This window comes from Gadus chalcogrammus, chromosome 8 (assembly GCF_026213295.1).
Source record: "Gadus chalcogrammus isolate NIFS_2021 chromosome 8, NIFS_Gcha_1.0, whole genome shotgun sequence".
Classification (NCBI taxonomy): Eukaryota; Metazoa; Chordata; class Actinopteri; order Gadiformes; family Gadidae; genus Gadus; species Gadus chalcogrammus.
Window position 1 is genome coordinate 15166568 of NC_079419.1, and position 22733 is coordinate 15189300.

At 44.4% G+C, this 22733-nt stretch overlaps 3 protein-coding genes across 3 annotated transcripts; 2 read left to right on the forward strand and 1 right to left on the reverse strand.

Moving 5' to 3' along the window:
• The first annotated feature begins 1678 nt into the window (after positions 1-1678).
• On the forward strand, positions 1679-4670 carry LOC130388137 (aquaporin-1-like). The gene is made up of 4 exons (XM_056597493.1): positions 1679-2129; positions 2995-3156; positions 3427-3507; positions 4093-4670. Exons 1-4 carry the CDS (start codon positions 1767-1769, stop codon positions 4270-4272), a joined length of 786 nt encoding a protein of 261 aa, XP_056453468.1. The 5' UTR covers positions 1679-1766; the 3' UTR covers positions 4273-4670.
• A 5880-nt stretch (positions 4671-10550) lies between these two features.
• thoc1 (THO complex 1) lies at positions 10551-16106 on the forward strand. The gene is made up of 21 exons (XM_056596859.1): positions 10551-10656; positions 10857-10930; positions 11058-11118; positions 11204-11273; positions 11382-11500; positions 11603-11651; positions 11764-11859; positions 11997-12079; positions 12393-12466; positions 12554-12662; positions 12757-12891; positions 13226-13326; positions 13404-13470; positions 13765-13815; positions 13919-13989; positions 14074-14169; positions 14296-14361; positions 14472-14555; positions 14667-14814; positions 15293-15377; positions 15675-16106. Exons 1-21 carry the CDS (start codon positions 10609-10611, stop codon positions 15950-15952), a joined length of 1965 nt encoding a protein of 654 aa, XP_056452834.1. The 5' UTR covers positions 10551-10608; the 3' UTR covers positions 15953-16106.
• usp14 (ubiquitin specific peptidase 14 (tRNA-guanine transglycosylase)) lies at positions 16073-22733 on the reverse strand. The gene is made up of 16 exons (XM_056596860.1): positions 22489-22733; positions 21483-21628; positions 21321-21353; positions 21087-21191; positions 20475-20578; positions 20222-20277; positions 19981-20111; positions 19385-19465; positions 19195-19277; positions 18627-18741; positions 18464-18529; positions 18242-18334; positions 17998-18126; positions 17703-17763; positions 17498-17605; positions 16073-16839 (listed from the first exon to the last, which is right to left on the reverse strand). Exons 1-16 carry the CDS (start codon positions 22502-22504, stop codon positions 16694-16696), a joined length of 1473 nt encoding a protein of 490 aa, XP_056452835.1. The 5' UTR covers positions 22505-22733; the 3' UTR covers positions 16073-16693.

Sequence of the window (22733 nt, forward strand, 5' to 3'; positions counted from 1 at the left end):
AAAATAAATATTTGAAAAAGCATGTGACATTGGAGGAGGCGGGAGGGTTTAGAAAATAAGGGTTTCTTGTGAACACAGATATGTGGTCATGTGATTCTCGTAGGAGAAGACGTATCATACTGCCGTGACTTGAAGTGTCCTCATTGGTAATGGTGAGGCTGTTGTGAACATGCACCCCCAGCAACACGCAACAGTGCAAGGGTAATGTTGTCAATTAAGCCTGGTGCACGCCAGCGGTCGTATGGTTAATGATTGAAAGGTTACAATGTCCTCTAGAAAATAATATTTCCCCTTGCTGTCTGCCTGGCTGACCACATGTTAAGATGATGTCGTCGATAGACACAATGTAAAACGGTTTCTTGATAATCAGAACAGATATTGTACACATCGACGCTCACACAATGTAAATTCGGGTGTAGATGACTGGTTGGTGCATTTTTTTGTTGTTGGGGTTTCTTGCTGTTGTCCACCGAGTTTGAAGTATTTTAGTTTATGTTTAACTTCAAGTTCAAGTTTCACTTGATCATTAATACGCATTATTTATTCATCTTCTATAATTGCTTACTCATCCCCTCAGGAACCATTGTTAATGTGTGATGTTCTAATAAAAAATTCCATACACACTTTGGTGTGCATCGCAATGCTTATTAAAAGCTGTCTATTTGAAACACAGCTGTTTTTTTCAATTGTCTTTCTAATGTTAACTATCCCTGTTGTAACCAAGACAATATTGTTTTGTTCTTCCTTTTCTTCTTTACCTCACCATCTCTCTTTGCATCTTCTGTCTGGCTTCCATTCTGTGTGGTCTGTGTGTGTGTGTGTGTGTGTGTGTGTGTGTGTGTGTGTGTGTGTGTGTGTGTGTGTGTGTGTGTGTGTGTGTGTGTGTGTGTGTGTGTGTGTGTGTGTGTGTGTGTGTGTGTGTGTGTGTGTGTGCGTGCATGCTTGGGTTTGTGTGCGCGTGTCTGCGTGCGTACTTGCGTGCGTTTGTGTGTGTCTGTGTGTGTGTGTGTCAGCATGTGTGTGTGTGTGTCAGCATGTGTGTGTGCGTCTGCATACTTTGATTAGGAGGCCAGTGTGGCGCAGCCTTGTCCCCACCCTCTCCTGTTGGAGGCAGGATGTGTTGGAAAGAGGATGAAACATACGGGTGAGGTTTACTCCCAGTGACCGCTAATGTGACTATCACCAGAGACTGCTGTAATTATGCAAGCTGTGTACAGTCAAAGGACAAGATAACATGATAACGCAATCAAGCAATACAATACATTTTTATTATTTCGATTTGCTGAATCTGAATTTGCTGGCACGATAACCCATGACCATTCACTTGTTCCCATTCTGGAGGATGGGAAGGTTACCCCTGGGAGCATGTGGTTCTAAACCAACACTGCCAATACTACTACTACTACGACTAGAAAACAAACTCACAGAGAAGTCCAAAGAGCACGGGCTGAATGGGGAGGTGCTGGGAGAGGGACTGGGGGAGGAGGAGGGAGGGAGGGAGGGAGGGAGGGAGGGAGGGAGGGCAGAGAATAGAGAGAGAGGAGAATGCGAGACAGGCCTTTTGGGCTTCTCATTAATTCAGCATAGCCTTCCCTTTCACTTTTTGTAGCTCCGCCCCTTCTAAACATTATCAGTCCCAGCCTTATATATATGCAGCCCGTCGCAGCCGTTGGGGAACACACACAGCTCGCACCACCGAGGGCCTCACGTCAAGCCAAGCCAGGAACCGACAGGACACACAGACAGACCCCGCCAACACAGCCGCCATGAGGGAGTTCAAGAGCAAGGCGTTCTGGAGGGCCGTGCTGGCCGAGCTGGTCGGCATGACCCTCTTCATCTTCCTCAGCATCACCACCGCCATCGGCAACTCCAACAACACCGCCCCCGACCAGGAGGTGAAGGTGGCCCTGGCCTTCGGTCTGGCCATCGCCACCCTGGCCCAGAGCCTGGGGCACATCAGCGGGGCCCACCTGAACCCGGCCGTGACCCTGGGTATGCTGGTCAGCTGCCAGATCAGTGCCTTCAAGGCCCTCATGTACATCGTGGCCCAGATGTTGGGCTCGGCTCTGGCCAGCGGCATCGTGTACGGAGTACGACCGGACGGTAACGCTGCGCTGGGGGTCAATGCCGTGAGTCACACAATTCTTGTTAGAATACTGCTTCTTGTTTGTTTTGGACAGCACAAGGGGATTGGGATGGTTTGAATCCTTTCACTTGCTGTGTGGAAAAAAGTGGGCAGTTTGTCTGAGGGCTGTCTCTGAGGGCTGTGCTGTTTGTGTTAGTGTGTGTGTGTGTGTGTGTGTGTGTGTGTGTGTGTGTGTGTGTGTGTGTGTGTGTGTGTGTGTGTGTGTGTGTGTGTGTGTGTGTGTGTGTGTGTGTGTGTGTGTGTGTGTGTGTGTGTGTGTGAGTCTGCGTGTGCCTGTGTGTCTGTGTGTGTGTGTCTGTGTGGAGGGACGGGGAGAGGGCGGGGGGGGGGGGGAGTGTGTGTTCACTGTACTGATAAAATGTTCTTTGAAGTTTATAAACACACATTACAATATTGGTCAACTGGAAGGCAGTGGTGCTTCCCGCAATGGGTCACCTGTTGAACGACGCCTCTAGAAAGAGAATAGCCCATCAGGAGGACTTGTTAGTTCAGCACAGTGACTCGTGTTGTGGTGTGTGCTCATGTGTTTAGTTTGGACGCGGGCAACACTTTCCTTCACTGCCCACTTGTGCATTGACCGTTAAATGTGACATACTGACTCAACCGACCAGATGAGGCGATACATAGCCCATTGCAGCGGGTCAGGACGGCTTACATTGATCCAGTCATGCAAAGAAAAAAAATATGAATGTGTAATCTGGCTTTAAGGAATCTCTAAACCATATTGCTGTCATGGGATTATGTGGAAACCTCTGGCATCAAAAGAGAATGACTGTTATGGATTCCCTCCCTCTGGTCTCCTCCTCCTCCCGTCCCCTCCCTCCTCTTCCTCTTCTTCCCTCTCACAGCTCAGCGGTGTCACCCCGGGTCAAGGCGTTGGCATCGAGCTCCTGGCCACCTTCCAGCTGGTGCTGTGTGTCATTGCAGTCACTGATAAACGCCGTCGTGATGTCACCGGCTCTGCACCCCTGGCCATTGGCCTCTCGGTCTGCCTGGGACACTTGGCAGCTGTAAGTTGTTTTTCCTTGGTGTATTTTTTTGTCTTTGTTTTGTGTATTTGGCCCTTCGAGGGGAAAAAAACGTAGGCATGATGGGCTCTACGACAAAGAGCTCCGCTCTCTTTGATGTGGTTTCTCCTCATCTCGTTGATTGATCGATTCCAACACGTCTCATTGTCTCTGTCCATCCATACATCTTGCTAATGCCATTCCTTGTTCATCTCCCCCCGCCCACGCTAATGGTGCCTCACGCTGTGTCTCTTGTGATGGGTGGACCTACAGATTAGCTACACAGGCTGCGGCATCAACCCTGCACGCTCCTTCGGACCCGCTTTGATCATGAACGATTTCACAAACCACTGGGTAAGTCAGGGGCCGCAGGGGTTCACTGGGCCGAGCGGATACCAGCACATACCTAGCATTCTTCTTTCTCTGCTTTTTCCTTCATGGACGGTGTGTATTTATTGTATGCGGGGCCTAAATGATTCCAATACCTCCATCGCACCTTTTTCTGTCATATCTGAGAAGTTAATATCAAATCGGCCCCACTGTTACGGCCACACGTAACAGTGGGGTGGGTGGAGATATGCTTTATCTCCACCCACCCGGGCGACAATGGACCGTGAGATAAAGAGAGACCGCTTATCGCTGTGTCACCCGTTCTTATCTCATTGTGTCTTGATTAACGGACAAAGAAACCAAATGATTTCGCCATGTGATATTTCACATGTTGATCCTCATCCTGCGAAGATGAGGATCAACATGTGAAATGTCACATGTCGAAAACATGTATATATATTTTTTTTTTTACCCGAGCCTTCAGCATCACCATCATCATCATCAGCATCATCATCATCATCATCATCATCATCATCATCATCATCATCATCATCATCATCATCATCATCATCATCATCCTCCTCATCGTTGTTGTTGTTGTTGTTGCAGGTGTACTGGGTGGGGCCCATGTGTGGGGGCGTGGTCGCCGCTCTCTCCTACGACTTCCTGCTGGCGCCCAAACTCGAAGACTTCCCCGAGCGCCTGAAGGTGATAGTCAGCGGCCCCGTGGGGGACTACGATGTGAACGGAGCCGAGGGCCCCTCGTCCCTGGAGATGTCTTCTAAATAGTGTTACAGGGGCCGCACCCCCGGTGCCCCTGCTTAGTCGGGGTCCTGGTGCCATATGGAAACCTGTCGATACTCTTGTACAGAACAAAATAGCTCTTTGCAAAAAAAACTGCATTTCCTTTTACTTTGTATTTTATACTTTGCAACAAGGAGGATTTTTTTTCCTGCCAGTGGGTCAAATGTCTTATTTCTTTACTGACTTGTTTTTATTGTAACCACACCCTTTTTTATTCTCTTGTGTTTCCTTTGTGGAGCCTTGTGTTTGTATACAGATTCTAAAATACCAGTCAATGTAAGACATTTTATTTTTAAATGTGCATGTGTGATGTGTATACACTGGATTGTTTATCACTTTTGTAAGTAAATAAAGCACTTTTTGTTAACTCTTGTTCTTTTACCTCTTCTTAGTTATTCAAAGTTCCCTGTTAATATGTTCAGCAACATTTAACAATGAGCACAGACAGCAAGCTACTTTATGTAGTCTTTATCAATATTTTATCCTATATGTATTATTTATCAATGGACCATTGGAGGCACAAATACGCAAGAGGAGGCGGGGTGATGGTGGTGGGGGGGGTTAGGAGGACATGGTAGGGTCTGTGGGATCTGTGAATATAAACAGGCCCCATTTCCCCTCACAACTAAACATAACTGAGGCTTACCACAGGGTCAAACGCCTCTGTGTGTCTGTGCACAATGGAGTAAATAAATACACATGCTGAGGCAGTGGAGCACCAACGTACACCAACAGAGTCCATTCCACAACAACTGTGTCTCCATTTACGAAATTCGTAAATCTCTCGTAATCAAATCATAACTTTAGTGTAAATCGTCGTTCCCACGTGACACTAAAAAAAACCTTTTTTTTATCGGTGTGGCCCCAATTGTTAAAGAGCATATCAACATACCCCACACCACAGGATAATCTGGCAAAAACAAATCATGCATGCATGAGAAAACCAGGGTATTTGCTGAACATAGTCGAAAGTGTGAAACCAGGCACCAAATCTGGCTTATTATCCTGTAGCGTAACCTGCATAACGTGTTTTTACCAGACCAAATATATCTCATATATCCCATATATATGTCTCCATAATCAATAATTTTCAAAGAGAACACAAAATCCTGAGGGTGACTTCCAGGCAACGCCTCTGTGTGTCTGACCCTCACACTGGGGTGAGGGTCAGACACTGCCTTTCACCATTCCACCGCCTCAGTGGAATGGCTTTGTAGAGCAACAGCGGTGCTTTTGAGAATGGATCCTTCTTTCACAATAAACAATATTGCTTCTGGGTGGGCTCTCTCTCTCTCTCTCTCTCTCTCTCTCTCTCTCTCTCCTCTCTCTCTCTCTCTCTCTCTCTCTCTCTCTCTCTCTCTCTCTCTCTCTCTCTCTCTCTCTCTCTCTCTCTCCCTCTCTATCTGTCCTTTTACCAGGCCTTTGATAAACATGTTTCTATAATCAATAAAGCAATATTAGGAAATGATCCACGATATGAAATGGAGGGAGAGAGAGAGAGGGGGAGAATGAAGGAAAGGGGGAACGAGAGATAATGAAAGAGGCAGAATTAGAGAGTTATGTGGGTCGATGCTCCTCAGTGCTCATCAGACGTTGTGACTCTCAGCTGTTTCCAATAAGACTGATTCGTTTGAGGCCCTCCGTTGGAGAAGGTGTTCACTTCACTCCTCATCATTGTCCAATTGGCGTGTGTGCACGCATGTGTGTGTGTGTGCGTGTGTGTGTGTGTGTGTGTGTGCGTGCGTGCCTTCGTTGTGCTGTAGAAGAGGCCTGCTTTGAGGCCCTGCTTTGTGAACGGTCTAGGCTTGGACATGCAGTTAAACAAATCTGAAATCAAAGCGTCTGCCTGCCTATTTGCGGGCTGTTCTGGCTGAGATTCCAGGAATGGCCATCTTCTGCTGCCATCGGAAACCCAAATGACACCAAACCCGACCAGGAGCTGAAATGGGACTGAGCTTATTTTTGGCCTGTCCATTGCTACATTAGCTCAGTGCCTGGGTCACATTAGTTGGGCTGTTGAGTTTCTGGTTAGCTGTCACATGAGCCTATGAAAGCCACTTTCTGCAATTTAGTATTCTGCGTGCACCTTCATTTACTTGTACTGGAGCTACTTGGCAGATGAGAGGTGGGGTGGCAAACAGTTTCCTCTAAGGACATGCATTGAATTGAAGTATTTACAAGTTGATTATTCATGCCAGATTGCTATTGACTGTCTTTTTTTAAATTGTATCTCTTAATTTGAATATTTATTGACTTTCATTTCTGAGAGTGCATACTTCGAAGAAGTACTGTTGATTTTTCTGAATGTCAAATCTGACTGAGAATTTGCTATAGCAAATTGCATCTGTATGCGATATGCATACAAATGCATAGTTCAATTTGGTGACAATGTTATCTTGGACCCATTGCAGTGTTCTGTTTTGGCTGCGTTACATGTTTAAATATGATCTATTTTCCTTCCTTTTCTTTCATGTTGTTAACAGATCAGCTACACAAGATGTGGTATCAATCCAGCTATATCCTTTGTGCCAGCCATTATACAAATGAGCTTTGATGATCACTGGATTATGCGTTGCTTATCCGTTGGACTAACGGTGTCTGTGTAGAAGGCCGACGGGATGGCGTGACGATTTAAAGCGTCTTGTTGTCATGTAGGTGTTGTGGGTGGAGACGTTGAGAGCAGGGGTCACGCAGCCATCTGCTAGACTGCTCAGCCCCACCAAAGAAGCCTGGGCACCTTTTTAGACAACGAGTGGCAGCGCCCCACGACACATTGATGGGACGAGGGGCTCTGGGACTTCTAAGCCTGTTCGTCTGAAACATGGAGGCACATCACATGACTACATGTGATGTTGCCAAGTCAATGGCAAATGGCGGCCTGAGGACGCATCAAGTACATGCATCTTATTGGGCAATGGGGTTGCAGTAATTAAATTCCCATTGAGCATTTCCCATCGTCTGAAGTTTTTTGACTACAATTTGGGAAAGGTTTTCTCCATTTACTCTTCTTGCCTCTCAGGGGTTTGAATTGCAGCAGCACTGGCAGTTGGAGAGAGTGAGGTTTCAGGCATAGTGAGTGGTCTCGCTGTGGTGCCGTGCAGCAGTCGGCCACTGATAACACTGTCACTCAGCAGGATCTGGGGGGGATGCCACGCAAGGTGCAGCCAAAGTATAAACTCTCCCTCCTGTTCTGTAAATGCATGATAAGAAGGCTGTTGGAACCGTAGAAGGTGCATAGCGGACCTCTGAGGCAGATGCATATAGGAGATGGGATGTTTAGAACATGACCCCAAAAAAAAGGGCTCATGGAACATGTTCATATAGCTTTATGGCCTGATGTAATGTAGTATAATAACAATGATCATATCGAATGATCTATCCAGAGACTGATGGTGTTCTCCAAATATAATAAAGATGTTCTTGACAGCCTACATGTATAGGTAAATGACTAAGCACAAGCTGCAATGTGAAATGTTAGAAGTTATTACATATTGTTTTAAATCACTTTTTATGCATCATACATTCTCGTTATTATATAAAGTATGAAATAATGTATGTTTTTTCAGTTTATGGACCATACCAATATGATTCATTTTGTGATGCTCATTTTACGCTGGAGACAGTGTCCGTCTACACCAAGTCTAAGTTTGGACCCTGGTGACCTTGGCAGTGGCTGTTTAATAATGGGATTTGGCGACTGTCCCAAACATCGCGAAAGACAAAGGCCCAGCAAGAGGATGTAAACCAATTAATTGGCCATGAAAAAATAAACAAATGTTGTCTAGCAGAATAAGGAATATAATAATAGAATAAGATGGGATTCGGGCTATTTCCTTTCTGGCTGCGTGACAAAATGGCTACAATCACTTTTTGAGGAATGCACGGGGCCCCTGCTCAACCTTTTGAATGTTCTATTGCTATTTAATCGTCGCCGCGCCTGTGCTAATCATTAAATGGAACCAGCCCACACAGCTGAAGATTCATTAACATGGACTTGAGATGGTTTGCTCCCCACGGGTAACACTGCTAATGGGTTCAGCTAAAGAAAATTCAGCTAAAGGCAATTCTCCTATGACATTTATGTTGAGGTTCTCAAGTTCAAATCTCTTATAATGCCGCACACAAATATTTGTGGAAAAAGATTTAGTTAAGAAAGAAAACTGAATGTCAACAGGGCCATTTATATTTCATGGAGGGAATATAATATGATGATGCTTGATAGCCTTGACTCAGCAAAGGAAAAAGGAATAAACAGAGTTTAAATTCAGTTAGACGGTTGTTGCTTCTTCTCTGCTTGCTTATACAGTCAGACGTCAGACCTACTGGTTTTCCATTAAAAACATGTTTTCTTTATCATAAAACAGAACTTGCCTCCAACGTGCTGTTTCCCACTCTTCCGGTAAGAAGTGTTATGGTGTACAGCATTGCCAGTGAATAATGCAGTGCTTCTGTGCGTCATACAAAAAGCATTGTGCATTTTGGGCCCTAAATCAAATGAGGCATAGAGGGATGGTGCAGGCAGCAGGCGCGCCGCTGTCTTCTCTGCGTTACACGCAGCCACACTGGTTGATGCCTGCTTCAATCTTTCAGAGCATGTCACGGGAAAGGCCTATCTAATAATCTCCTTCCTTTTGTATGCTTAACCTTGAAGGTCAAAGCATTGTTTGTGGTTCTTGTTTTTTAAGTTGGTCCTTTTGTGAAACACAGACAATGGCTCTTTTTTTTTGGTCTTTTCAGTCATTTGTGTAAGAATCCTCTCTGATTATCCAATCTGATTACTCCACAAGTTGTTTAGAAGCCTTGTCCATGTGCTACTATCTGTATTAGATTTCTATATTTTATTAGTAGAAGACCATCAACCGAAAATGGATCTGGCCTGACCATGAACCCTGGGTTAACAATTTTATTTATAATAAATGGTAATTTTATAATATAGTATTATAAGTCTACTAAGTTTGCATCTTTATCTGCTTATTTATACAAATTATGTGATTCATGTTAGTTCAGTGAATGCATCTTCACCTTCCGCTGATCATGTTCACTTTTCTGAGCAGGGAGCCCAGGGGAAAAAATACTATAGTTTACTACAGCATTTACTACAGTATACTATATATTACTATAGTATACTATATATACAATATAGTGTGGGATTTACTATAGTAATTTCTGTAGAATACTATAGTTTACTGTAGTAGTATATATGTGGTATACTGTAGTAATAAAACTGCAGTTTTCTGTAGTATACTATAGTTTACTGTAGTAAAACTACTATAGTAAGGTTCAAAAACACTACAATATTTACTATAGTATATATAGGGTGTACTATAGTTTATTTACTATAGTAAACTATAGAATTGTCTGTAGTATACTATAGTTTACTGTAGTAAAACTACTATAGTAAGGTTCAAAAACACTACAATATTTACTATAGTATATATAGGGTGTACTATAGTTTATTTACTATAGTAAACTATAGAATTTTCTGTAGTATACTATAGTTTACTGTAGTAAAACTACTATAGTAAGGTTCAAAAACACTACAATATTTACTATAGTATATATAGGGTATACTATAGTTTATTTACTATAGTAAACTATAGAATTTTTTCATGTGGGAGGTCAGTTACAACACACACAATAAAACCAGCCGTCTCTGTGGTGGATCCATCTAAAGATCTAACGAAGAAATACGTGTTTTAAATTGAACTTCAACCCTACTCCCCTTTTTAATCTTCTGCCTGTCATCTTAAACTTACTCCACTGGTTCATGGTCCTTGTAACTCATCACATTCTCTCCCATCCTGTGTTTCATCACTTTCTAAGACATATTCAATAAACTTCTTGTCCACAAATATATATAGATGGTGGGTGGTTTGATTAAATAAGCCACAACAACGTGCATCAAAATTAAATATAACCCCAGCAAGTGAAATGAAAGAAATATTATATGGATTTAAATGCATGAAAAGAGAAGGTGTATATAATGTTTCCTGATGATATATAGGCTTAACTTCAACTACAAAGATGGTTTAGTTTCCAATATTCTAAATGCACAAATAGTGTACAACATCGCCATCAACTGGGCAAGAGGGAGAATAAGTGCTCCACTCAACTAAAGCCATTTGTTGACTAATATATTATTTATCGAAACCAGATTTAATTCTATAATGTTTAAAGTAATATGTATTTTGAAGCGACGTTATTCTTTGTATATTGTTTTATGGTAAACAGTGAGTATGAATGAGTTCCGGAGCTAACCGGAAGTCCCCGGAAGTAGTTGGTTGGTCGTGTGAATGCACTAACAAACATTGTTGTGCAAAGATGACTACGTCCTTGTACAATTTTATCGATGCTAAAGACAAATTTGCGGTGAGAAACGTAAATTACTAAACTGTCGTGTTTACTGCTCGATTTGTATAAATTATAGATGTATTGATGTCTAATTTATAGCGGTGATGTTAAAAGACAAATGCACACTAGCTCTCACAGTTAGCATTGTTTACTCTCCTATCAAGTTACAGTCATGTTAGTTTCTCCCATTTATACTAATCCCATTTTCTGCCACCCAGGCGTCGGCTGTAAGTGCTCTGGCAGGGAGGACCAGCAAGCCCTTGATCAATGCCTTCAACCAAATTACTGGGAAGTAAGTACAACGCGCCAGCTAGATGGCACGTTGAGCGTTTTCTACAACATGCGCACCGGTCCTAATAAAACAAACGTTTATTGATGAACGTGGTGAAACTTCATTTAATCTCTTACCATTTTTGCAGCGAGGCGGAAAAGAAAACCACACTTGACCAGTCTTTAAGGGGTGTCCTCGGGGATCAGATTGTAAGTACACATGTATTGATTTGCTTGGTCCATCTTTGTCATGTGCCTTAGAATATTTTAATGAATATTCACATTACATTATCAGGTTGAACAGAAGGCAAGCTGTGATGAGTACCTGGCACTCATCTATATTAGCATCGAGGCCGTAACAGAAGGTCGGTACAGGATCTTGCCAGTCTTGGCCTAAACTGATCATCACCACATCAACAAATCGTCCATACTTCCTTTATGAATTAATGTGTTTGATCATATGACCCTCATAGGGATTTGCTCTGCCACGACCCCATTCCTCTTACTGGGAGATGTGCTTGACTGCCTTCCCCTCGATCAGTGTGACAAGATATTCTCATTTGTGGAGGAAAATGTTTCCACCTGGAAGTCGGTATGTTGTTTCCTCTCACAGCATCTAAGCGGACCTTTTTGTCTTTTAAAGCATTTTGTTTTTATTTAACGTTATCATGTCTGTTTCCTCTCTTCCCTTCAGAGCACGTTTTACTCTGCAGGGAAGAACTACTTGTTGCGGATGTGTAACGGTAAGGCTGGAGAGGCTATTATTGTACTGGTGCTCTGATCACAGGAGAGGTCCGCTCTGTAATGCTACTGTGATGGTGGCTGTGGATGACACCCCTCTCTCCCTGGGGCCAGATCTCCTGAGACGGCTGTCTAAATCCCAGAACACCGTGTTCTGTGGGCGGATCCAGCTCTTCCTAGCACGCCTCTTTCCACTGTCTGAGAAATCAGGTGAGATTCGGTGTGGCTCATGGGTCATCACCTATTCGATATTAAACACTATTCAATGTATAATGCCACTGAAATGGAAAACCTAGTCATTTGTTTTGCGTGTCTTAATATAAATTCAAACCAATCCTGTTTTGAAGGTCTTAATCTCCAGAGCCAGTTCAACCTTGAGAACATCACAGTGTTCAACAAGAATGAACAGGAGAGTACACTCGGGCAGAAGGTATGCAATGATGCCTATGGTCTTTGGTTTATTAATCTTGTGGAGGATACAGCTAAAGAGTTGTTTTGAAACTATTGTACGAAACTAAAACTAACTGAATATACTTTGAATAACCTGACGTGCTTGGATTCAATAGCCACACATTTCTAATGATGGCTTTTCAAACGGCTGTACAGTGTAGATGGGTGTGAACCTTAATATCGTTACATTATCAATGTAGTATTAAGGTGATCATTTCTCAGCTGTAGCGGCACCCTCAGTCGTCATGTATTTATGAATCAACTGGTGTCTGATGTTACGTTGTCCTCTGAAGCACACTGAGGAAAAGGAAGATGGCATGGAGGTGGAGGAGGGGGAGATGGGCGAGGAAGAGGTCCCTGCCACCTGGTAAGTGATCACAGGCGCCATCACGCTGTTACTCTGACCAAGACGGCTGATCCTTTGGCTGAACACACCGCGTTGTGTATCCTACAGCTCCATCCCCATCGATTACAACTTGTACCGGAAGTTCTGGACGTTACAGGACTACTTCAGGAACCCCTTGCAGTGCTACGAAAAGTTCTCCTGGATGACCTTCCTCAAGGTACAGCTGCCCCGCTGTCCATCCCACACCTGAATGTTGAGTCCTTTTTCAATCGGATGGAAAAGCTGGTATTAAGGTTGTTCCTCCTGCGCAGTACTCGGACGAGACCCTGGCAGTGTTCAAGAGCTTCAAGCTGGACGACATGCAGGCCTCTAAACGGAAGCTGGAGGAGCTGAGGACTTCCGCCGGAGAACACGTCTACTTCGCCAAGTTCCTCACCAGTGAGAAGGTGGGATTAGTGGACTGTTCTCCAAAAAGAAGGGCATGTGGGTTGAGTAGGAGGGCTATGTGGGACGTTTTGATTATGTTTAGCAATTGAAGTCATTTACACGTTACAGCTAATTTATTATTATTCTCATCTCTGAAAATAGTTTATTTAAAACACTTATTTTATAAGTGATTTTTATAAATTGCAATGTAACATTAGTAAAAAGGTCTAAATCCTACACCATGCAAACAAGCTGTTGCAGTGTTTGCTAGTTTCCGTAATTTCTGTATTATGTTTATGAGGGGTATATTTTCTATGGTCATGTTCTGACTTTGCTTCTCCTCTTGCCTCCCAGCTGATGGACCTGCAGCTCAGCGACAGCAACTTCCGGAGGCACATCCTCCTGCAGTACCTCATCCTCTTCCAGTACCTCAAGGGCCAGGTCAAGTTCAAGAGGTAAGGCTGGCTCTGGAAGCGGTGGAGATGGACGGAGTAGAGTGAGAAACAGACACTGATCCCTTCTCCATCTGCAGCTCCAACTACATTCTCAATGATGACCAGACAGTGTGGATCGAGGAGACCACCAAGCTGGTCCACCAGGTTAGTCTCATTATTCTCATCCCATAGAAAAGACCTGTGGAAAAATACAACGCAGAGTAATCTAAATGTTTCTATATTTGTTAGGGCTGGGCGATTAATACAATTTCGATCTCGATTGCGATTTTAGCTCAAACGATCACAAAATTAATATAATCGTGTTTTTGATATACTTTTATTTATAAAAAATGCTGAATAAATACATCATGTTATCAAACTCAAAAAAAAAAGTATGAATTATCTTTTTCGTATTTTTCATTCGACGACCATTGATTCATCCATTCTGAATTCCTACAGCTCTTGAAGGAGATCCCTCCCGAGGGTGAGAAGTTCAGTGCCATGGTGGAGGTGAGTGGCTAGACATAAGCACCATGACCCTGGCCGGTCTCCCTTTCCACACGCTCTCCCGCTGTCCTCTAAACCCCGTCTCCCCCTGGCTGCGCCCCTACAGCACATCCTCAACACCGAGGAGAACTGGAACGGCTGGAAGAACGAGGGATGTCCCAGCTTCGTCAAAGAGAGGTGGCACAACCTTATCCTGCCACTGGTCCGTCGAATCAACAAACCAACGGATGGGGGTTGTAAACACTGATCTCTCGTCCCCAGGGTGGTGGACGACAAACCCAAGAGGCCCGTCAGGAAGAGGCAGGCACCGGAGGACTTCCTCGGGAAAGGCCCCGACCGAAAGCTCTTCATGGGAAAGTAAGGAGCTCTCAACAGAGCGGCGCACGGACGCATGGCGCACTGACATGACAATGTTTTCACAATGTAAGGATTGAGACGGTGGTCCTCTCCTCACATGAACCGTCGTGATTTGTGTTGCTATAGTGACGAGCTGACCAGGCTGTGGAACCTGCACGCTGACAACATGGAGGCTTGCAAGTCTGATGACAGGTCTGAGCTTTGAACAGAATTGAAATAAGTAAATTTTATCAGGATGCTATAATTGTCACCATGTTGTGTATATTTACTTGAATCCTATGCATCTTCTGTTTCTCAAACAGGGAGTTCATGCCGTCGCTCGACGAGTTCTTTGCAGAAGCCATCGAACAGGCGGACCCAACCAACATGGTGGAGGATGAGTACAAGTGCGTGTGGGCCATTAAACCCGTCCTGTGTTTTAAATATATATCAGATTTAAAGTTTACTCCTCAAACGGTACGTTTATTGTGTGCTTTTCTTTCCCGCCATTTCCCCAGGGTCGTACGGAACTCCAACTATGGCTGGCGGGCTCTGAGGCTCCTGTCCAGACGGAGTCCTCACTTCTTCCAGCCCACCAATCAGAAGTTCAAGAGCCTGGCGGACTACCTCGACAGCATGGTCAGCAAGCTGGCCAAAGAGCTGCCCGTAAGTGTTGGCCGTGGATTGTTTGTTTGTTTCTTTTTGCTCAATGTAGTCTCACAAATCCGATTTTGGATTAATGATCCAATATTTTGGTGAGCAGAGCCAACTTTCTTTCGCTTCCTATTTGTCGATGTTTGCTATTGTGGACAAAGAGGCAGCCAGTACTAGTAAACAGTAAAATAAAGTGTCTGTAAAGGTTTTAAATCAACCCAGTGAAAACTATTCCATGAAGAAATAAAGTATATTTTTGAAGCTTTTTATGCTTACTTTTTATACTGTTTTTCTTCTGAAGAATATCACCATAATGAAACAGAAGGTCTTCTATTGCGTAGAAATTCGGGCTCCAGCGATCCTACATTAAGTTGACTGTGACTGTTCATTTCAAGAGGTATTCATGGGGTCTACCATGATTGTACACCGTTGGACCTGGCTGTGCACCACTGCCTAACCTGCTGTCATTGCAACTGTTTTCCCCGTGTAGAAAGACATCCCCTCAGAGGAGATCAAGACCGGGGAGGAGGACGACGACGACAACGGAGACAACCTTCTGAAGGAGAGCAATGACAGTACGTTCCAGAAACCTGACGTCCATGTTAGGAAGACTTGCACCACAAGCCCCTGATCTTTGTTGGATGCATGGCACCAGGTCCTGCAGCCTACAGCTAGGCTGCAGGACCTGGTTAGCTTTGAGTCACTAGCATGCCCCTGTTCTTTATTACGACTTCCTAAATGTGGCTCTCTGGCATCCTTGATCTTTACTGCCTGGTTGTGACCAGGTTATATATTATAGTTTAAACCCCAATAGGGCTCAAGGCCAGACCTCGGGTTGATTATCGTGTTATTACACTCTGTCCCTCTCCCAGGTCCCAGCATGCAGAGCAAGATGGTGTCCAACCAGCAGATGGATGACGTTGCAGCCAAGCTGGGAGCCAAGTGGAAGACCTTGGCCGGGCAGCTGGAGATGAAGGCGTCGGAGCTGCGGGAGATCGAGACGGACAGCGAGGATGTGGACATGCAGGCCAAGCTGCTGCTGGTGGCCTGGCAGGACCGAGAAGGGACCCAGGCCACAGTGGAGAACCTGGTCTCTGCCCTCAACGCAGCTAGCTTCACTCAGATCGCAGACAACCTCAGCGAGGCATAGTTAGAGCATGCCCAAAACATACATGTTTTTTTTATTGAGTCAATAGTTTAAATTTTGTATGTTGTGTCCTTGGAGCCCTGCCCCCAAGTGGGTTTTTTTTTTTTTTGCACCGTGAGAATAAAGCAAGTTTTTCTAATAAACAGATTTTTATTTGTAATCATTCAGGTCACACGCTTGATTTAAGGACAATTTCAACAGTCTTTGATAAGTCAGCAGTCAATAACTTACAGAGCATTGGTTACGTCTTACTCATGGCAGGTGGTAGAACAGGAAACCAAATGTCAGAGCATAGGTGTAATGCAGGCCGGTATGGCCCAATATTTCTGTACAAGTTGATTAGTTACGACAGGAATATTGTTTGTCATGAACACCTTGGCAAAGGCTTTTGGAAAGTAAAAAACAATGAAACTGCACAGCTAGACTTCAAGTCTCTGACGGACAGTCAAGAAGTTACGTCTGGTCTCCACTTAGAATACATTTTCCAAATGAAGAAAAGAGGCAAGAGTCCATTTTTAAAACCATTCTCCACTAATATACTTGAAATGCCATTCGATGACGTTTTGTTTTACAAGCTTCTGTAAGGGTTACAAAAAAAACAAAGCAAAAACATTTTTAAGGTCATCAACTTTTAAAGACACCTGGATTTATTGCACATCTATGCAGACAGTGCTTCAAAATGGCATTTTTGTAAGTGTTGGATGTTGTCCTATCGGTTTGTCCTCTTCTGCAGTTTCCTCCACGTTAATCGTCCTCTTCCAGTATTTCCAGCTTCCGGGGTCCGTACAGCAGCACATACGCTATGTGCCAGTCGCCCCCGCCGGACAGCCGCAGAATATCCTCCGGAGACACCACGCTCACCTTGTCGTCATCAAACTTCACCCACTCATCTGTAGAGCGGTCAAACCCGTTATGTTTTGGAGTAAGTTGACATTGATACAGAACTGGGCCCCGTTCCCTGAAAGCCTAAGTGGATCATCATGCGGAATCAGATAAAGTCGGCTCTCTTTACTGCGCAAAGCACGTTTCAGAAATCCGCACATTAAGATAAATGTAGGTGTCACACAAGCTATTTTTGATTTTTGTTAATATGGAATTATTTCAGGGGGGAAAATGCCGTGAAAAAATTTACGCACACTGCATTCAGGATTAGGACTGATGCATATGTCGTCCTAGGCCTAATCAATTCTGTTTTAATATCTTTAACATTTATATTATTGCAGTCTATTCTTTTCTTATGCTGCTCTGCTGTTGGCCTTGATGGGGAGACATTTTTAACCCCATTTTCCTGCGATATTCCTGCGTCTCTCCCTCCTACGGAGCCCATTTCAGCACCGTGTCAGTGGACAGTTACAATCCTACGAACGTCTTGAGTGCAGTGAACGCGCGTTCATGTTAGGAGGAGTTTCAGGAAACGCTCTAAAGAAATTTACGATGGATCACAAGATCCACCGTGAGAATGATTGTACGAGCGTGGATCCATTGCTATCGGGAAACGGGGCCCTGCTGTCATGTTGGCGGTCGGTGTAACGTTGGCTGAGGGGTTACCTTCTTTCCTCTTGACCCAGCCCACGTAGTGGCCGGAGGAGCTGGAGCGGCCCTGGTGCGTCAGCACGGCCTGCAGGTCGTAGTAGCCGCTGTTGTTGGAGCCCAGGTCTGGAGGAAACAAGCAAGCCGGCGTCACAACTCAAGCTTTGGACAAGCAGTGCAGGCAAAATGTGTAGACGGGCAACAAAACAAAAGAACCGCCTACCATCAGGGAAGGAGACGTCCTCGTATTTGGTTTCTTTCACAACAGCAGTTTTCGTCACTACCTGGGAAGGAAACACAGAATCAGCAATATTTAAGTTACCTTTATGGGTTGAGGACAAAGAATTTACAATGGTTCCCATGCAACCACAAAGTATCACTGATCATTTGAACGCACAGCTCTAATGGTATGTGTAATGTAATTACCCTATCCTAGAGATGGGCAGTGGTCTCATTTGGCTTCAAAAGCACTAAGGCGGGACAACAGCTTTCATTTTAGTCCATTCGTAAATGCGTACCTTCTTCTGTGCCATCTCTAGCTTCTTGTCATCCACCACCTTGAACTTTGACCTCATAGGCTCCATTTTCTTCTGGACCTCTGATGTGCACAGCTCATACACGTCCAGCATTAGGGGGAACTTGACATCCTTTAAAATAGACAGAACAGCATTTCAGAATTTCAGACCATGTTTCTAATCAGCCATTAATTAACTGAAATTAAATTGGGTGTGGGTGACTCGTTTAAGGTCCACCAGGACTGACCTTAAGGACTTTGGCATTGACAGACTCCTTTTCTTTGTAGAAAAAGCGGACCATCTGAATGGTCAGGTAGGCAGGGAGACGGCCCAGTTTGGACTAATAGGGAGACAAGGCAGGATCAAGTATGTGAAGAAAAACGCCGTCTACATTGCACATTTCTAAAACAATTTGTCTGCCACTTGAGGACAATTGAAACGCATAACGATATGCGGCAAAGAAACGTACCGATTTAATGTAAAGGGCATTTCTTTCCAAAGACGGGGACATCTTTGTGATTTCTTCTTGGAGTCTCTGGTGGAAACAGAAAAAAAACAGCCTTGAGACACGGGACACCTTGGAGACAGGTCTGCGGTGGGCTGTGGTGTCGGCGTGGCGGACTGCAGCGTACCAGTCGGAGGCCCGTGGCGAGGTACTTGACCTCCTGGTTGATGAAGCAGCTCAGCTGCAGCTGGCTCTCCTTGCCCTTGGTGGCCTCCTCGTCCTCAGCCTCTGTGCATTTCATTCTGAGCCCACGGGTTAAGGAAGGAGGCCGTTAAAGCCCTGCACACCCAGCGAGCCAATCAGAAGAAAGGAGCTGCGTTAACCAGGGGTTCACCAGAATTGAAGTCTTCCTTGAAGTTCAGTTCAATTTGAGTGCTGGGTTACACTTCCAGCTAGTGCGTCGGCTGAATTTATTTTAACAAGACCTCCAATGTGTTGAGCTGGGGCAGAACTACTCTTGATAGCGCTGTGAAAAAGACTTGTAGTGTACACCTCCTTGATATGCTAGTTTATGCCAACAGGTGCTGCCCAGTCTAATTATTTCTTGGAAGAATAAAGCCATTTTGGAATTTACCAATTGTGTGTAACATGGGCCTACAGCACGCCAGCCCCAGATCACCAGCCTCAAATAAATCAAAAAGCTTGAGATGTTAATCGAAAGTCTTATTTGTGACTCTACACGACAGCAAGGATACGTGGTTTCAAATTCCACACCGAAATACTGGTCGATGAAGTTCTTCTTCGTGGTGGACGCGACAGCTCCACCCTCAGCTTCAGTCTAGAAACAGAGTCACAGCAACCAGCACACGCATCAGTCCTTTCTCCAGTCCTAGCGTGGTGAAGAGGTTAAGGTGGGGAACATTAGATAAAGGACAGTAGGATCACCTCCATGGGAGTCTCTGGCTCCAGGGGTTCCAGTTTCTGCTGGAGGACCCTCACCATCTGCAGCCAGCACTCATTGGCATCCTGCAGAACAACAGAGGACCACGTCAGCTTGACCTCGCACGCTTACAACATCCAGCGGCATGAACCTTTTAGAGCCCGACCAATGCTTGATTTTAGGGGCGGCTGCCGATATTAGGGACTGAAAAATGACCGATATCAAAATATCGGCCAATATTTAAGATATATAGATCTATCAGTCGAGCAGCAGTAGAGCAGCTCCTTGGGATTTGCTTCGGATCACAGCATCATCACGTTCAAATCCGTGAGCTAAAGCAAGCAACATGATATGAGTGTTTTTGTGAATGGGCCAGTAAAAGCATTTGGAGACTCAACCACCGCAATAGAGGATTTATAAAGAGGTAACTACATTCATAAATGGCTCTTTTTTTTTTTTTGTAACCCTGTTTAAGGACGCTGACCAATTTCTATTTTCCTGGATGTCGATAGTTTTCTTTTAAGTTCTTCCTAAAACAATAAGGCCCATTTGTGTGAACGGCGAGGAGGTAGCACCACTACCACTGTGGAGAGACACTTACTTGCTGAAGGTACTGACCCTGGTCTCCCTTCTCAGCAAACTGGGGGAAGGCCATGTGGAGGAACTGCAGCAGGATGATGGGCGGGAGGCTGGAGGAGGTCTTCTCCATGGTCTCGTATAAGTCACGCATGGCTGGGGGGGCACAAGCACGTGTTCAGCTCCAGCGTGAGGCTAAGCAAAATGAGAGATTGGTGCTTTGGAGCTCCACTCATTTCATTTCTTTATGTGGGATTGCTTTGTACCTGCTGTGATGTACTGGGACGCGTTGGCTCCTGAGCCCCTCAGAGCACCGGCATACCTGTTGATTAATGGACAATCAACCGGATAGATGAGGATTGTGAAAACAGTGGAATTCTTTGTCCAATCATTTTATTCTAGGTGTGTTTTGACATGGCCGTGGGCAAAGTTTGCTGTATGCTGTCAAAATGTACGATTCAAACTCACTTACCATGCCAGGTTATTTCTCATAAACTCTTAGTAGCAAGATAATGTTACCTTTTGAGGGCAGATTTGAGCTCTGGCACAGAGCGCAGGCACTGCACGGTGGCGTTCATGTAGCAGGTGTTGCCCAAATTTGTTAGCCCACAAGGAAGCTCCATCTAAAAGAACCAGGGGAGAAGGAGATTAGGTCCATATGGGATTATTTGAGGGATCAAAATAAAGTTCTAAACCTATATTCTATGCAACCATATTTTCCACAATAACAATTAAATGCATAACATTTGAATGAAATGAATTATTTTGTCAACTAGATGATACAAAATCGAATCAGATAATTAAATATTGACGGCAATTATATATTATGTTCCTGAACACATATATATTATGTGTTCAGGATTGTTTTATAGTTATGCATCACAATACCACATGCTTTCTGAAGTCAGCTGCCCAGATGTTAAGAAGAAAAATAACCATAACGAAGGCATTTTGTCCAACGGACCACAATATAATAGAGGCAAAATCGTTTACTTAGAATTTTAAAAAAGTCATTTTACAGGCACGGCTTCGCCTGACAAATAATCTATTGCCTCAATGTTTTTGAATAGCATCTTAATGACAACCAAGACAAATGACAATAAACAAAGCAGGTGGGCTAGTCTGACTTACAGCTGAGGCCAGCTGCTCCTCAGTCATGTCCTCCACAAACATGGGCCTGACAGCAGGCTCCTCAGGCAGGGCTTCTGCAGAGCCCATCATCAATAGGGTCATTCCCTAGGAACGAGAGATGTGTACACAAATTTCATCCAATTGCAATAGTTACAAGACTTTGATTTGCTACATAGATGTACATTATTCACAAATATTCACCCTTCTATCCGTGTCACTATTATTTGTACTTACATTCTTGAGTTTGATGTTTCCCCACTCGTCGTCCTGAAATGAAAACAGGGCAATCAATGATGAGCTGCTATTAACAATTATAAGGCATAATGCATGTTGTAAGTGGAAGACTGTTGGTCACTGGTGACCTCACCGAGAGGTGAGTGTTGTTTTGGTAGCTACCTTCAGAGTGCCTCCCTTCACCATGACTTTCTGTCTTTCTGGCTGAACTCCTGACAGGGCAAAGAGCTGAGCCTTGAAAACCATGGGTGGCTCCTCTGTATTCAGCTCGATAGCGTCAAACTTCTCCTTCCCCCATTTGACATTGACTGAACGAAACGGACACAAAAGAGGAGTGGTGTTTTAGTGAGTTGTGGTGAAACGTGGCTGAAAACACAGCAACACGCTGCCCCTGTGGGCGCCTACATGACACAGCATATTGCGAACACTTGCAGAAGACACACGACCAGTTGTTGTTGTATTGTTGCTGGCCTTACGACGTATAGTATACGTTTGAGTGATCCAGGATAGGTCAGCAATATAGCCGTAACTAAACCTTACTGATATGTACATTGTCGTATTAACACCAGACTGAGTTAAGAGAGTAACTCGCAGGGGCAGGATGACTATTACTTTCTGTTCGGCTACTCTGATGTCCTCGGATGGGATCCCAGTACACCCTGGGAGTGATCACAAGTACCCTTGTTCATCCCAGGTTATTGATTTAATAATAATTATACTAACGTTACTACATAAAAAAATATGTGATCAACTTAAGGTACTACACAGTTGTTAGCTTGCTTCGTGATGCTACATAGCATGTTGCTATCGAAGGAGGAAGGCGATCGCCGGTGTGATGGCCTAGCTAGCTGGCTGTCGACTTCATCGAGCGGATGAACAACTAGTCAACTAACTCATGCGAGTGTGTGTATCATTGATAAAGTCTGCAAACCCCGTAGGCATCTATATCCCATGACAGCGTTAGAAGGACTGGCATGGAGTCCCTTTGGTTTTTGCCTATTGCTAGCAAGTCAGAAAGTGCTAACAAGTGCTAGCTTGAAATCGACCTAGTCAGCTAACATTAGCCATGCTAACAAGAAAAAGTGAACAATACAGTTCAGCACGCATGGGTTCGTACTTATAATTACAAGATGGCTGGGGGATACGTATAGTACAAATTATGTCCTACCTGTGTAAACTGGCATATTGTAACTCTTGGTTTCCTTGACGGCGTTTCTTTTTCTGACTCCTCCGGGGCGCGATCAGAGTTGGCTATGTTATGTTTAGTTGCAACTTCATTCAAACACAATGACGCTGCAGCTGCGCACGGTGCTCTGAGCGACGCGCTCCGGCATCAACCTCACGCCCTTGCTCCTCAGGAACCCACCCGAGGCAGGAGCTGGTATTACACTACAGACGACAGAGGCATGGGAA